The sequence below is a fragment of the Bufo bufo genome, chromosome 4 (genome assembly GCF_905171765.1).
Source record: "Bufo bufo chromosome 4, aBufBuf1.1, whole genome shotgun sequence".
Lineage (NCBI taxonomy): Eukaryota > Metazoa > Chordata > Amphibia > Anura > Bufonidae > Bufo > Bufo bufo.
In genome coordinates, this window is record NC_053392.1 from 610,255,488 (window position 1) to 610,273,012 (window position 17,525).

Below are 17,525 nucleotides of genomic sequence, written 5' to 3' on the forward strand. Positions count from 1 at the left end.
GTATTGCCTATCTACAGGAGGTAAATCCACAGGTGATAAATGTATGATCGCTGGGGGTCCAAACGGATGGGACCTTCACCGTTCACAGATCTCGTAAACCTCCTTCTGAATGAAGCGGTGGTCCCACGTGAGCACTACCACTCTATTCACTGTCTATGAAACTGATGAAAAGCGCCTATAACAGCATTTCATCAGCCCCTTACACACTGACTAAAGCGGCATTGTACATGTGGGACCACCGATACATTCAAACAGGGGTCTTGGAAACATGAAGTCAGGTAAAATATAATGTCCTTCAGGTGAATGCAATCACTGTTTAGTGAAAGTTTTGCAACCGTATAATATATTTTCTTTCAATTCTTCACAATTTGCAGCTAGTGCAAGTAGGGGGATTCTTATTTACCACCCAGAGCTTGAAAACCAGTACAGGCCTAAAACTTCTGACGGCTGAGGCTTTGTTACAACTGCATCCAGTCTATAACCTATAAGCTAAACAGCTCAGATTCTAGATTGATACACTGCCACCGACTATCAGGACAGGAGGAAGGTTTGTGCAGCTGACGTGTTTAGCTTGAAAAAAATTGGAACTAAAACGGATGCGTCTGTAACAAAGCCTCAGCAGTGATAAGTACTCAGTCTGTGCAGTTTTTTAGAAAACAAAAATGTTTCCACTGGCTTACAGCTAGCAATGATCTTGAAAACTGTTGCACTGATTATTAAACAGTGATTTTTTTTGTTTACTGGTGGTAGACAAGACTGGAAATCCTCTAACACTCTTGCCATCAAGTGGTTAAATGACTATGACCAGGGGCACAACAGCACTGCCAGCAGTGTCGGCCGCCAGTGACTGTACATACCCTACCTTCTTCCCGGCTATCAGCACTCGGTCTCCCAGCTTCAGACCAGATGACTGGAGCGACACATTTCCCGGTACGTTGTCGTAGTTAGGGAGGGAGATCTGGGAGAGATCACACAACAGAGGCATGGCGTCCAGCAGGATCTGTTTGATCTCCTTTGCTACAGCAGCCGCATCAGCCATCTCCAGGGGCATATCCACCGGTCAGGAACCACATCTGCTGGGACACGCCTCTGTCATCCTGCAGAGAGACACAAAGCTCTGTGACTGGGGGGACATGGACATACTGGGCTCTGTACAAACTTCCACACACAAGCAGGAAACCATGCAGATCGTCCATGCGAATAAGCTTGAACATCATACAACAAAAGGCTCTGCTATTTTCTAATATATCTTCTGTTCTAATTCTCAATGTCTCTGCTTGCTGCCAGTGAATAGGAAGATTCAGATTTACATCCTAAAGACCAAAACCTGTCTTGATTTTAAAGGGGTGTATTGGCTCAAAGTATCTGCCACCGCTCTGCTTTTTAAACCAGCACCATAGACTTTGAATGGAGCAGCACGGTGCAGATGGGAGGACTGGGACCCCAGTGCTAGCAATTTGTGGGAGTTTCAGTAGGACATCACTGGAGGCATGGACACAGGAGCGGTGAGGGGCCCGGGAAGCAGCGAGCGGATCAGTGAGCTATTACGTAGTTTGCTTTATATAGCCTCTAGCTTTTAGTAACAGAAAATCAAGGGGTTGGACAGTAAGAATGCGGCGATTCATTGCCAGCAAGCAAAAATGTTGGACATTCCAGCAGTATTTTGATTTTTAATGTATCATTTTCAAAATCTCTGCTTGCTGTTGAATAGACTGGAAATGCATTGTTCACATTGAGAGGATAAAAATCCATTCTGGCATATTTCTGCTTTGAACGGCGGACGCGTTACCTTATATCTGTGCAAGCACTTATAAAAAAATCTCAGTCATGCCTTGGACTCCACATTGTTGCGCACCCTCTGCTCTGAGCAGACCAAGGTCAGGGGGATTCGGAACAAGAATGTTCCTGTTCACTGACGGCAAGCAGAGACCATAGAAAAAGTGAGGAAGCATGCCCACGTTACATTATACTGCTAATCTGTGCCGTCTCCTTCCCCCCTCTGGCAGCTGACAATATAGGGGGTCATTTATCATGCTGAAATATGCCTAAATCAGGCGGATTTCAAGCGTAGTTTGCGGTGCAACGCTTAGTTGCATCGCAATCTGCGACTTCTCCCCGCTCACGCCAGGTATTGAAAAAGTGGGCATGGCCTGAGTGGGGAAGGGGACGGGCCGCTAGCATCATGTTATTTACCATTTTCTACGCCTGTTTCAGTCGTAGAAAAAGGTCTCAATGTAAGACAGCTAGGCAAACGGTCTTACACGTAGAACTGGCGGAGGATCCGCTGAAGTAATGAAGAAGCCGGGGCCTCTTCATAACTCCGGCGGATCCACCGCCATCTTAGGGGTTTATTAAGAACAGCGTCTAAGGCTACATGCACACGACCGCAAAACACGATGGTGTCCGGATCTGCAAAACACGGATGGCGTCCGTGTGCATTCCGCCATTTGCGGAACGGCACGGACAGCCATTGATATAACTGCCTATTCTTGTCCGCAAAACGGACAAGAACAGGACAGGTTATATTTTTTTGCGGACCACAGAACGGAGCAACGGATGCGGACTGCACACGGAGTGCTGTCCGCATCTTTTGCGGCCCCACTGAAGTGAATATGTCCGCATCCAAGCCGCAAAAACTGCGGCTCAGATGTGGACCAAAACAACGGTCGTGTGCATGTAGCCTAAAACACCGGTCTTTATAAATGTGCTCCACGGTTCCTTTAGGCTCCTTTCACACGAGCGAGTTTTCCGCGCGGATGCGTTGCGGGAGGTGAACGCATTGCATCCGCACTGAATACCGACCCATTCATTTCTATGGGGCTGTGCACACGAGCGGTGATTTTCACGCATCACTTGTGCGTTGCGTGAAAATCGCAGCATGCTCTATATTCTGCTTTTTTTTCTTGTAACGCAAGCCCCATGGAAATGAATGGGGTTGCGTGAAAATCGCAAGCATCCGCAAGCAAGTGCGGATGCGGTGCGATTTTCACGCATGGTTGCTAGGAGACGATCGGGATGGAGACCCGATCATTATTATTTTCCCTTATAACATGGTTATAAGGGAAAATAATAGCATTCTGAATACAGAATGCATAGTAAAACAGCGCTGGAGGGGTTAAAAAAAAAATAAAAAATCATTTAACTCACCTTAATCCACTTGATCGCGCAGCCCGGTATCACTTCTGTCCCCTTTACTGAATAGGACCTGTGGTGAGCATTAATTATAGGTCAAGGACCTTTGATGACGTCACTCCGGTCATCACATGGTACATCACATGATCTTTTACCATGGTGAATCACCATGGTAAAAGATCATGTGACGTACCATGTGATGACCGGAATGACGTCACCACAGGTCCTGTTGCTGCACAGAGATCAGATGAAGCCAGAAGGAGATGCCGGGCTACGCAATCAAGTGGACTAAGGTGAGTTAAATTTTTATTTTTTTTAACCCCTCCAGCGATGTTTTACTAAGCATTCTGTATTCAGAATGCTATTATTTTCCCTTATAACCATGTTATAAGGGAAAATAATACTATTTACAGAACACTGATCCCAAGCCCGAACTTCTGTGAAGAAGTTCGGGTTTGGGTACCAAACACGCACGATTTTTCTCACGCGAGTGCAAAACGCATTACAATGTTTTCCACTCGCGCGGAAAAATCGCGGGTGTTCCCGGAACGCACCCGCACATTTTTCCGCAACGCCCGTGTGAAAGAGGCCTTATACTTCCCCTGTGCAGGCTTTGTTCCTCTCCCAACAAGCAGGGCAGATTGCTATTGGCTGCCATGTGGTGAACAGAGGATTAGTATGGAGACCTGGCTGTGGTGTGGGTGACGGAGCACTATGTGCACCAGATAGCGCCATACTATGTGAGTATATGTCATATTTCTTCACTGGATCTTTCTTTTAGGACTCATGTATTTCGCGGTCCGCAAATCGTGGATCTACAAAATACTGATACTGGCCATGTGCATGCAGCATCTTCCTAATAGAACTGCCTATTTTTGTCCGCAATTATAATCTGTGGAAAGGCCATGACGATGCCGACAACACGCAGATGACTTATCTAGATTTTAATAATGATAAAAAGAATGATAAAGAAAGCCCACTAGTCTGACAAGTAGCAGAAGGCACAGACAGAAAGGCATCATTTCCTGGTTCTCAGGTGAGGCAGAAGATCTGCAGACCGCACATTATCACAGAGCACAGTACAACTAAATTTAACCCCGTCGTGACTGGGAAATTGGACAAACAAAAAAAAAAAAAAACTTTTATTTTCAGCTCTGCTATCAATTAGTATTCATGGTGTCCTGGGATCAGCTACCAGCAGCACAACCTCCACATTCTGCCGCAAGGGAAATCTTGCATTCTATGAGGTCATGCTGCTGGGATTAACCATGAGCGATCATGGATTTTTGCCAAGACCAGGCCAATAATAATTTTTTTATCACTTTCCATTCACATGGCCGTAGAAGGGTTTGTTTTTTTATTATATCACACCCCGAGAAACAGGAAAAAATGATTGGTGGGGTGAAAAAAAAGGTGACCAAAAAAAAAAAAAAAGATAATTCAGGCTCGACGTTCATCGTGCAGGAAAAATATTTTTATATTTTAATCTTTTTGGACCTGACGATACCAATTTTTGTATTGTTTATTTTTATACGTAGACTTAGGAAAGGAGATGATTTGAATTTTTAGAGGAAGTCTGTCAGCAGGAAACTCACTGTTACTCCAGGCACAATGTCTTCTAGGCCTAGTTCAACTATTGTAAATGCAAGGTTAAATGACCGGGATTGGAGTAATTTCCGATCCTAGTCACTGCCGGCAGAGGCAGGACACAACCAGCACCCACCGCATATCCAAAGGATAGGTCATTGGTATAAAAGTCCTGAAAAAAGGGGGGAAGTTTAGCTAGCCAGTTAAGACCTGTCCTAGGTTGCTAATATAGCTTATATGTGTATATAGCCAGACCTGCGAATAACCTTAATACAGTTCCTATGTTCATGTGTTAAAGGGCTTCTGTCACCCCACTAAACCGTTTTTTTGTTTTTTTTTGGTTTACTAATAATCCCTACACTGCGAGCTCTGCATACATAAGTTAAATAATCATTTTGGTTCAGTAGAATTTGATAAAAAGCAATTTTTAAAATATGCAAATTATCTTGCTACCAGCAAGTAGGGCGGCTACTTGCTGGTAGCAGCCGCATCCTCCAATCCTAATGACGCCCCCTCCACATTGTGATTGACAGGGCCAGGGAACGGAATCGTTCTCTGCTGGCCCTGCCTGTTAGCATTCAAAATCTGGCGCCTGCGCCGCGGCCGTACGTATCTTCAATCTGCGCAGGCGCACTGAGAGGCGGCCGCTCGCTCCTCAATGCGCCTGCGCCGGGTGTAGATGTGACGTCATCGGCGCAGGCGCATTGAGGATGGAGTGGCCGAGCGAGTGGCCGCCTCTCAGTGCGCCTGAGCAGATTGAAGATACGTACGGCCGCGGCGCAGGCGCCAGATTTTGAATGCTAACAGGCAGGGCCAGCAGAGAACGATTCCGTTCCATGGCCCTGTCAATCACAATGCGGAGGGGGCGTCATTAGGATCGGAGGATGCGGCTGCTACCAGCAAGTAGCCGCCCTACTTGCTGGTAGCAAGGTAATTTACATATTTTAAAAATTGCTTTTTATCAAATTCTACTGAACCAAAATGATTATTTAACTTATGTATGCAGAGCTCGCAGTGTGGGGATTATTAGTAAACCAAAAAAAAAAACAGTTTAGTGGGGTGACAGAAGCCCTTTAAAGACAAAAGCAGAGTTATTTACAGTGACTTCATGTTTGGATGTTATATAACTGTTATATTTTGTGTTCACAGAAGCAGAAAAGATAATATGCCTTTAAGATTCATTCTATAATGTAAGGTAAGCTCAATGACACATCAGAAACAACAGAAAGCATATAATTAAACTGTTGTTGCTGGGCAGGAGTCTTGTCCAATCACAGCCAGCCTCATACAGCCCAGGAGTTTTGACCAATCAAAGCCAGCCAGAGAGAGAAGCCACTAAGAGCTCTGTTTTATGGAAGCAGAGAGGCCAAAATAGGTATTTAAAACAGTTATATAATGTTCCTAACGTTAATATAGTGATTAGAACTGTATACTGAACTGGTTATATATGTGTTTACTTACAGTTCCACCAATTGCAAATACCATACAAACAATTGCAACCATTCAAATTCCATATTGCAATCCAAATTGCATACAACCATACCAGATCATACTCAACCAATCTGCAAATAGTTACTGCTAACCGCATATTGCAAATTGTGACCTAATTCAGCAATTGAACTATTAGTTAGACCTCAGATATACCTCCCAGAGAGATGATAAAGTGCTTAAATAACTTAAAGTGAGAGTACAGATACTGTTTCCAACTGTTTCCATAGAATGGCGCTAGAGGAATTACAGAGTAATAGACAGTCTGTTAGACTAAAAGTCAGAGTGTAGTGCATTTTCATAAGTACACAGCATTATCTAATGATATTATAGCCAAAATGAACGCTCATTGCCTTTAAGAATGAAATCAGCTTCAACCAAAGTTCTGTTATGTGGCTAAAGAGGCCAAGATGAGTTCATGGCAAGTTCAGTTTATATAAGAGTTATGGTGAATATAAAGAACATTGTATTTTAAAAGTTATTACTAAAAGATATGGGTTTATCTATGGGGAGTATACTGGCTTCTCCAGACATGTCTGTCTTAAGGGAACAATGTTTGTTTCATGGCTAAACCATGACAAGATAAGAATGTATCCTTAAGACACATCTGGTGTGTGGTGTCTATTCATATATTCATAAGCAGTGATGGTCAGTTCGCAGCGTTCACCAGCGAACACATGCGGGCTGCCATCTTGATTCACCTGTCCGGCGATGCACAGGTAAGCCCTTACCTGTGCCTGTGCTGGGAGCCGGTCTGAAATTAAATGCGGTCAACAGGAGCAGGCAGTTCTGAGAACATCCGCCGGGGGCCTTCATCGGGCTGTTCTCGGAACTGCCTGCTCCCGGTGACCACATTTGATTTCAGACCGGCTCCGGACACAGGCACAGTTAGGGGCTTACCTGTGCATCGCCGGACGGGTGAGTCAAGATGGCAGCCCGCATGTGTTCGCTGGCGAACACTGCGAACTGACTATCAATGTTCATAAGTATTATATATATTCAAGTGTGCATTTATTTAGCTTTTTAGTATGAACATATCAATAATTCATGTATAATATGCAATATTGATATATATTATAACCAAATATTAAGGTATACTTTATGTTGTGTGTATTTTACTGAATGGATATAGTCTTAGAAGGTATCGAAAACACTGAGGTTTTCTACTAATAGACGTTTCTCAGAAGAGATGACGCTATTCCAGGCGTTGTTACTCAATAGCTTGGACAAAATTATACAAACCCACAGTGCGAGTGTAAGGCCCATTGTATTTCTTATCTGACCATAAATAAGATGTTATGGGAACCATCAAATTGGTTCCACTAAGGCTCCATTCACACATCCGCAATTCCATTCCGCATTTTGCGGAACGGAATTGCGGACCCAGCAATTCCGAGCCTGAAAAAAATAGAACATGTCCTATTCTTGTCCGCAGTAGCGGACAAGAATAGGCATATTCTCTTAGTGCCGGCAATGTGCAGTCCGCAAAATGCGGAACGCACATTGCCGCTGTCCGTGTTTTGCGGATCCGAGGATCCACAAAACACACACGGATGTGTGAATGGACCCTAAGTCTGGGAAAGATTACTTCAGAGTGTCAAAGAAGTATCCCTCCTCTTTGATATATGTTGAGAAAGGTTAAAGGTACCTAATAAAATGAAGCCACATTTTCTAAGTTTTCACTTAAAATTCTGATGTTACAACAGTGCCATCTGGAAGCAGATGGACAATATTATATTATTTTACCATTTTTTTTATACCATGTCAAGGGTTAATATGACATCATCTTGTTATTAGCATACGAATACACCCACCTTATCTGATTGGAAATCCCTAATCCAGAAGGGGAATAATGCATAGGTTATAAAAAGTGAACCTTATAGAAAGCGGCGCTGCTGCAGAAGACAGGACTCAGGTAGATAAAATAAAGTGGATCTTTATTTATATTGGTCTACGCGTTTCAGGGGCGGACTGCCCCCTTCATCAGGACAATATGACATATTGTCCTGATGAAGGGGGCAGTCCGCCCCTGAAACGCGTAGACCAATATAAATAAAGATCCACTTTATTTTATCTACCTGAGTCCTGTCTTCTGCAGCAGCGCCGCTTTCTATAAGGTTCACTTTTTATAACCTATCCATTATTCTCCATACCCCGGATATCGTGCTCCACGACAAACGGGTAAGAACCTGGGCAGCAGCAGCAGTCATCCCCGCAAGCTGGACGGGCTTTTACCAGCACAAGCGATCCTAGGAGTTGTGACCTCTCACAACCCAATACGGTAAGCACAATCAGTGCATTGTTGTTTTAATATTATTATACGGTTCTACACACGAGGCGCTGCCTCCTGTCTCTCCTTTTATTTTACATAATCCAGAAGGGGATGATTCTTAGATAAGGTGGGGAATAATTACTGGTGTGCAGAGCATCAGGGGATCTCTCACCAATAAGAAAAACACACAAAGAAAAACTGACCACAACAAAGATATACCAAAAGAAACTTGGAAAGTTCTTGAGAACTGGTCCCATCTGAAACTCTGTCTACCTTTGACCCGTGCTTATATACTGTGCTTATTGCTTGTGATCATAATAAGATATTTATCTCGGTATGTAGCCAAAAGTCCCCATACTGTGGGAATATATAGTGTTAGGCGCCTCCATAATGCTGATTATTCTCTTAGCAAAGATGCATATTGCTAATGGAAGATCTGGCATTATTTAAAAAGAGGACTAAACCCTTTATATTCTGTAGTCTGATTGCCGAGCTGGATACTTTGTCATATTAATATCATATATTTTTGATTGGTCATAGGGAAACAGAGTCCAGGGATAACATTTATTCTTCCTGTATTAATCCGTGTTTTGTTATAGCCTGTTTGGTAAACAGAAGATCCTAAGTTTTTCCTGGTATATAAATCATTGGTCTGTTTGTTAAAAGTATAGCATTGGCATTTTTTTTTCATAGGTAACTTTAAGTTGTACTGTGCTGGTGAGATAGTGGTGTATTAACACCACCGTGTGGCATATTTTGGGTATTATTTTACACCTTCATTGTTTGTCTTTGCAATTGTATTGATTTTATATTCTTTGTTTGTATTGTGTATAATAAATTACATATATATTTTTGCATAGACAATTGTCCCTTTGTTTCACTGCTTGCACAAATCAAATTAAGATACTCGATAAAAGAACTTAGAGGGGATTATGTCCGCCTGAAGGATCATATAATTTTTTAGCTTTTTTTTTTATCCTCTCTTTTATATTAAGATTCTTTTTATATAGAAGATATTCGACAAGAGATATCAAAATTCTTCTAATGCCACAGCGCAAAAGGCACTTCATAGTGCTGTGCCCGCCTCAAGAAGGGAGAGATAAGGTTCAGCAGTTGGATTTCAACTGCCCAATTTTTTTGTCCACAACCGAGTCGAGCGTGCATGTGTATGTGGGGTCGGGTAGTCTCACTTGACTGGAGATGTGAGCGTCTGTGGCGCAGTTGTGCAGGGAAAAAAGAGTTTTGGTCCCATGATATGATGGGAATACCCATGAAGAAATTCACTATTGTCACCTACTATTTAGTGACTCTTTTGCATGCTGCTGAGCAGAAGCTGACATTTATGGCAGTCTCAAGTTCACACTTGTTGTTACACAAATGTGAAATCAGATTGATGACAGAATATTATCCCATGGAATTACACATTAAAGTTCCTATTGAATTACAGTGAGCAGAGATCTTGAAAACCAAGGAATTCCTATAGAATGTATTTTTGAATATTGTGTATGTTTTTATTATACAAAGTATAGCCCTATTTGTAGAACTTTATACCCCTTTAAGGCCTCATGCACACAGCCCTATGTATTGTTTGACATTTGGCGCTGTATATTGGACCGTATTCCCTCTGTATTGTTATTTCTCTGGTACAGACTTGCTCGCTCTGCGTTTCGGATCCCTTACCCTGAAGGCCGGATTTGCTCTATTTTCCAACAAGGCTTTCACAGCTCCCAAGCACAGGTTTGAAGCAGCAATGTGCAGCGCAGTCCCAAAATCAAAGTCACTACAGGTGGCATCGACATCTGAAAGAAAGAAATCAGTCACAGCGGGAGGCAGGACGTGGAAGTGTGAGGCGCATGACTGAAGGAAATGCCACTTTTATCTCTTCACACAGGGAAAACACAATATTACTGTCTTATAAAATATCATGGAGGGAGGTAAAAGGATTCACAGCAGCTGTCCGCTGAGAAGCATCCTCTCAGATGCATGTCACGCCGAGACGAACACTGCAAAACAAACCCCAAACTAGCAACGGTATGCAATACTAATTGTGAACCGACAGAAGGTTCGGAGTGCTACCACACAATGTCAACATATGCCATGCAATAATGGTATGAAAGAAGGCTGTGTACAGGGATGTCAGGGGAGGCCAATTACTGAGAGCAGAGGAGACAGGGAGGCCGTGTACAGAGATAAGAGAGGAGAAGCTGGATACAGAGAGGATAGGGAAGGCTGGGTACAGAGAGAATAGGCCGGTTACTGAGAGAAGACAGTAGAGCTCAGGTACTGAGAGAAGACAAGGGAGGCCATACAGAGAAAAGAGAAGCGAGGTCAGATACAAAGAGAAGAGGAGAGATCAGGTACAGAAAGTAAACAGTAAGAGTAAACAGGAGAGGTCGGGTACAGAAAGAAGAGAGGATAGGATGGGTAATGAGAGAAGAGAGGAGAGGTCGGGTACAGAGAGAGAAAGGAGGATAGGTCGGGTACAGAGAGAGAAAGGAGGAGAGGTCGGGTACAGAGAGAGAAAGGAGGAGAGGTCGGGTACAGAGAGAGAAAGGAGGAGAGGTCGGGTGCAGAGAGAGAAAGGAGGAGAGGTCGGGTGCAGAGAGAGAAAGGAGGAGAGGTCGGGTACAGAGAGAGAAAGGAGGAGAGGTCGGGTACAGAGAGAGAAAGGAGGAGAGGTCGGGTGCAGAGAGAGAAAGGAGGAGAGGTCGGGTGCAGAGAGAGAAAGGAGGAGAGGTCGGGTGCAGAGAGAGAAAGGAGGAGAGGTCGGGTGCAGAGAGAGAAAGGAGGAGAGGTCGGGTGCAGAGAGAGAAAGGAGGAGAGGTCGGGTGCAGAGAGAGAAAGGAGGAGAGGTCGGGTGCAGAGAGAGAAAGGAGGAGAGGTCGGGTGCAGAGAGAGAAAGGAGGAGAGGTCGGGTGCAGAGAGAGAAAGGAGGAGAGGTCGGGTGCAGAGAGAGAAAGGAGGAGAGGTCGGGTGCAGAGAGAGAAAGGAGGAGAGGTCGGGTGCAGAGAGAGAAAGGAGGAGAGGTCGGGTGCAGAGAGAGAAAGGAGGAGAGGTCGGGTGCAGAGAGAGAAAGGAGGAGAGGTCGGGTACAGAGAGAGAAAGGAGGAGAGGTCGGGTGCAGAGAGAGAAAGGAGGAGAGGTCGGGTGCAGAGAGAGAAAGGAGGAGAGGTCGGGTGCAGAGAGAGAAAGGAGGAGAGGTCGGGTGCAGAGAGAGAAAGGAGGAGAGGTCGGGTGCAGAGAGAGAAAGGAGGAGAGGTCGGGTGCAGAGAGAGAAAGGAGGAGAGGTCGGGTACAGAGAGAGAAAGGAGGAGAGGTCGGGTACAGAGAGAGAAAGGAGGAGAGGTCGGGTGCAGAGAGAGAAAGGAGGAGAGGTCGGGTACAGAGAGAGAAAGGAGGAGAGGTCGGGTGCAGAGAGAGAAAGGAGGAGAGGTCGGGTGCAGAGAGAGAAAGGAGGAGAGGTCGGGTGCAGAGAGAGAAAAGAGGAGAGGTCAGGTACAGAGAGAAAGGGGGAGAGGTCGGGTTCAGAGAGAGAAAGGGGGAGAGGTCGGGTTCAGAGAGAGAAAGGAGGAGAGGTCGGGTACAGAGAGAGAAAGGAGGAGAGGTCAGGTACAGAGAGAAAGGAGGAGAGGTCGGGTACAGAGAGAGAAAGGAGGAGAGGTCAGGTACAGAGAGAAAGGAGGAGAGGTCGGGTAGAGAGAGAAAGGAGGAGAGGTCGGGTACAGAGAGAGAAAGGAGGAGAGGTCGGGTACAGAGAGAGAAAGGAGGAGAGGTCGGGTACAGAGAGAGAAAGGAGGAGAGGTCAGGTACAGAGAGAAAGGAGGAGAGGTCGGGTACAGAGAGAGAAAGGAGGAGAGGTCAGGTACAGAGAGAAAGGAGGAGAGGTCAGGTACAGAGAGAAAGGAAGAGAGGTCGGGTACAGAGAGAGAAAGGAGGAGAGGTCAGGTACAGAGAGAAAGGAAGAGAGGTCGGGTACAGAGAGAGAAAGGAGGAGAGGTCGGGTACAGAGAGAAAGGAGGAGAGGTCGAGTACACAGAGAAGAGAGGAGAGGTCGAGTACAGAGAGAAGATAGGAGAGGCCAGGTACAGATAAAGGAGAGGGAAGGACAGGCCAGATAGAGAGAACAGAGGAGACCAGGTACTGAGAGAAAAGAGGCTGAGTACTGATAAAGGCGGCAGGGTACTGACAGATCAGGAGAGACGCCAGGTACTGACAGGAGAGGCCAAGTACCGACAGAAGAAAGGAAAGGTACTAAGAGAAGAGAGGCAGGGTATTGAGACCATAGGAGATGTGTAGAAGCCGGATACTGAGAGCAGAGATAAGGGTGGTCTCAACAGAAGTTTGAGTGTGGGCAGGGGGATGATTTAAACCCATACTGCAGTCACACATATATTTCTTAAGGACACCTCTACCTTCCAGCTTTCCTACCTCTTGGCTTTGAAGCCTTCAGTATAAGATGTATCAACTCAGGAACATCAAAATAGGCAGCATAATGCAGAGCGTTCATATTAGTCCAGCGACTTCGTAGGCTCACATCTGCTCCAATGTCAATGAGGTGAGAGGCAAATTTTGCAGCGGTCTCTGCATCACCTGCATGAAAGAAATCACCTGTACCTTTAAGAAAAGGAACTCAAAAACTGCATTTTGTGACTAAGACGACGCTCCCTGGGTCCTGTCACGACAGAAGGTTCATTACCATGACTGTTTTGCTTCCAAATTGTGTTTTACGCATCTGCTGGTAGAACCGAGGGGATGACGAAGAGTGCGATTTACTTCCTCCTGTCAGGTTAGTTAGTTTATGAGACTAGAGCCCCCTCTGTACATGCACAGAAAGCGAAGAGCGGGACAATTTACACCAGGAGATATAATTTCTAGTTACAGCATTCCAAACAGATGAAAGAAACAGCTACCAAAAGCCTATGACATGTCACATTCACAGGAAACACCTGTAAAACATGTAAGGCCTATATACTACGTGTCCATAGGATGGATGGTTGTATATGTGGGTTGGGCCGTTTGTAGATTGTAATTGAACTACAAATTGGCGTGGTAATGAAAAGCAGGAAGTGCTCAACCCCATATGCAATGGGGCATCTATACCGGAGGGGGCAGATCCTGCACTTGTGGTCCGCTGTTAATGGCGATCCCCAGCAAAAATGCATACAATGGAGGATGCCCGCAGCGGACCACAAGTACCACATCAGACATCCTACACAGGATAGAAAATGTGTGGATGTGAAACAATCAATCAAAATAACAATAACTTTTACAAAGACAGGTGCACTCTGCGGTCTTACCCTCATACTGATGTAAAATTGAGAGATTAGCCACCATATCCTACTGTGGAGGACATGTCTGATCCCGAGCACCGCGCCAAGGTTTCTCAAGTAGCTCGGGCTGGAGGTAACTGGGAGTTTGCTGTGAGTCGGACCTTGCGCGCCTGTAATTTGCCCACTGGCTCCTGGTATTGCCCATACGGCACAAGTAGGTTTAGCGTTAGGTCCTGAGCTACTTGAGAAACCTTGGCGCGGTGCTCAGGCTCAGACATGTCCTCCACAGTAGGATAAGGTGGCTAATCTCTTAATTTTAACATCAGTATGAGGGTTTAGTAAGACCGCAGAGTGCACCTGTCTTTGTAAAAGTTATTGTTATTTTGTTAGATTGTAATTAACACCAATATACAGAAGTGAAGTCAGTCGCCCACAGCTCTCACCGATGCCTTGTGCTCCAGATTTACACGTGTAATGCAGCAACGTCATATCCGTCAGTCCATCCCGGTCATTGACGTTACATCCTCGCTTCAAAATCTGCAAACAGACAAGACTCAAATAAAAGTAAAACGCGATCAGTGCAGTGACATGTTCTAGGGTTAATAATGTATATTCTGTTATATTCCATGCTCCTTTGCCATTATATTATAGCACCTACATATTCCACAGCCCTGTCTCTCTGTCCCAAGATCTCGGAGACACTTTTTCGGGGGTATCATGTGGTTGCCACTGCAGCTAGGAGGCGTATATATATATATATATATATATATACACAGCCCTGATCAAAAGTTTAAGACCACTTGAAAAATTGCAAAAAATCATATTTTACATTGTTGGATCTTAAAGAAGGTTCCAAGTAGAGCTTCAACATGCAACAAGAAGAAATGGGAGTGAGACAAAACATTTTTTGAGCATTCAATTAATTGAAAATAACAATTAAACTGAAACAGGCTGTTTTTCAGCTGATCAAAATTTTAGGACCACATGCCTTTAAAAGGCCAAATCTGTGCAAAGATGTGGATTCATTGTCATTTTCTGTCAGGTAGTCACACGTTGTGATGGCAAAGGCAAAAAAACTCTCCCTTTTTGAACGTGGTTGGGTTGTTGAACTGCATAAGCAGGGTCTCTCACAGCCGCCATCGCTGCTGAGGTGGGAAGCAGTAAGACAGTCATTTGGAATTTCTTAAATGATCCTGAGGGTTATGGAACAAAAAAGTCAAGTGGAAGACCCAAAAAAATTTCATCAGCACTGAGCCGGAGGATCCAATTGGCTGTCTGTCAAGACACTGGACGATCCTCGACCCAAATTAAGGCCCTTACTGGTGCTGACTGCAGCCATGGGCGTCCGCAGGAGGGGGCAAGGGGGGGCAAGCGCCCCCCCCTGGCCCGCCGCAAACTAACCCAGTACTACTTAAGTTACTCCTATTTTGTTGCGGTCGGCGGGCAGCCGCCGGCCGACTAACAACAGCACTGGGTGAAAGCGCACGCCCGTCCTGAAAGAGTGAGGAGGGGGCGGGGCCCGTGGCCGCTCTAACCTCCGCTGCTTGGCCTGCCTGTCTCTAGACTCTGCAGACAGTGGCTGCTGGAGCGTGCCGCAGGCTCGCAGCTGCCGCACAGCACAGGCACGTCTTCACGTGATGTTGCCAGTGAGCTCCGCCCCCAGTAGAGCCTGCCTGTCACTGACCCTGAGCCAAGTTCGGTAACGGTTCCAACATCAAGTTCCAAGTTTCCTATTCCAACAGTCACAGAAGTAAGTTAACGTTATTACAGGAATTTATATTGTACAAAGAAAAAGAAAGATAACATAACAACAAGTGGATGGATCATGATGACATGGTGGATGATGGATCCCATGTCTGCCACTGGTCTGGCCCATGAGATGGAGTGGGAGAAATGTGCCTGGGGGGGGGGGGGGGATGAGAGATGTGCTGCTGACACTGGCCCATGGAGGGGTCCGTGGGGGAGAAATGTGCCATTCAGGGGGGGGGGGGGGGGGGGGGGGTCACTGGTGGGAAGTGTGCTGCCATGATGGAGGCGGGGAGAAATAATGTGACGCGAAGGGGGTGATGTAAAAAGAAGGGGGTGGTGACGGGTCACGTGACATGGAGGGGGAGAAATGTTACATTAAGGGCGGGGCCCGGGGGGGCATCATTGGGGGCACTTTTTACTGGCACATTATTAGGTTGCACTATGGGGTCACTTCTTACTGGCACATTATTGGGAGGCACTTCTTGCCAACAAATTATTGGTGGGCACTATAGGGGCATCTACTGAGGTCGAGGCTACAAAGAAGTGGTATGTTATATGGAGGGCTCTGTACAGTAGTATTTTATACTGGGACACATTATAGTGGGTACTATGGGGAAGGGGGAGAGGAATACTATGGGGTCATCTACGGGGGGGAACTAAGAAGGGGTATTTTATGCTTGCAAATTATGGGGGACACTGAGGGCATCTACTGGGGGCACTATATAGGGGTATTTTATACTGGTACATTATGGTGGCACTATGGGAACATTAGCTCAACTGGGGGCATTACAAGGGGGTATTTTTTTCACTGTCTAATATAAGGAGAATTAGTTCTACTGGGGGGGCATTATGGTGGGCTTTATTACTCCCCCATGGTATGACCCCCTAGTAGCAGCACCAGCCTCTCCCTGCTCTGCTATCCCTCTGCCCCTTCTCCAAATCCTTATTATGAAATCTTTCTCATTAGGATAAAACACAACATCAGCTCCGCCGAGCCCCCGGCCAAAGTGTTGAAGTGGTGTCCGAGATCCCCAAGGGCCAAGCCAAATAATTGTAAGTTTTCATGTAAAATATATTTGTTATACACATACAGCATACACTGTGCCCCACAATATACAGTATACCGCTACACTGTGCCACACAGTATACAGTATACCCCTACACTGTGCCACACAATATACAGTATACCGCTACACTGTGCCACACAATATACAGTTTCTTCTGTATGAACGTCCACAAATTAAATCTCCAAACTGATTGATGAACCAGATGTGTGGGCCAGCCACGATTAAACCTATTATTGTTTTTATTGATGAAAGTACTCCCTGAGTGTTAGGTGTGGGGTGACCAGGCGGTATATGAAGGGGCAATACTGGTATTATATGGACAGCAGATATGGCATCCTCTGGGCAGTACTGTCTATGGTCAATTCATCCTTCAGAAGCTCCCTGACTGCCACCTGCTTGGCTTTCAGTGAGTGACAGTCAGTCAGTGTCACAGTGGGACTACGGAGTCACTCCCTGACCCTGAGTGTTAGGTGTGGGGCGAGTCACTGATAGCCAAGCAGCAGGCAGTGAAGTGCCATGAGAGCCAGGCCAAGCAGGTGGCAGTCAGGGTGCTGGTGAAGGATGACCATAGACTGCCCAGAGGATGCCATCTCTGATGTCCATATACCAGGCAGTATTGCCCCTTCAATCATATACCGCCTGCCTGCCTGGTCAGGGTGAACAGGCAGGCAGGCGGTATATGAAGGGGTAATACTGGTGGTAGGCCTGGTATTCTGCAGACCATCTGCTTGTAAGTTACAGATGACAATGTGGATACAACTTTGCATTCCTGGCACTTATAATATCCATTTAAGCTTTCCCATCACGTTGCACAGCTCATGCATTATTATACTTTGTGATAATGAATATGCCCCTCCCCTTCATTACATTCTCAGAAACAAGCAGAGCATGGATGTCAATAAAATTATGCCCCCCCCTGGGAAAATTTATGTGGACGCCCATGACTGCAGCCCCATAACC

At 45.6% G+C, this 17,525-nt stretch overlaps 1 protein-coding gene across 1 annotated transcript in view; it reads right to left on the bottom strand.

The window, feature by feature from the left end:
• Positions 1-17,525, bottom strand: part of CLIP4 (CAP-Gly domain containing linker protein family member 4) — a 66,180-nt gene that overhangs the window by 34,943 nt on the left and 13,712 nt on the right. Inside the window, 6 exon segments of the mRNA XM_040430621.1 lie at positions 863-1,062; positions 1,065-1,085; positions 1,088-1,097; positions 10,160-10,278; positions 12,908-13,069; positions 14,193-14,286. Coding sequence (XP_040286555.1) covers positions 863-1,062; positions 1,065-1,085; positions 1,088-1,097; positions 10,160-10,278; positions 12,908-13,069; positions 14,193-14,286 — 606 coding nt within the window.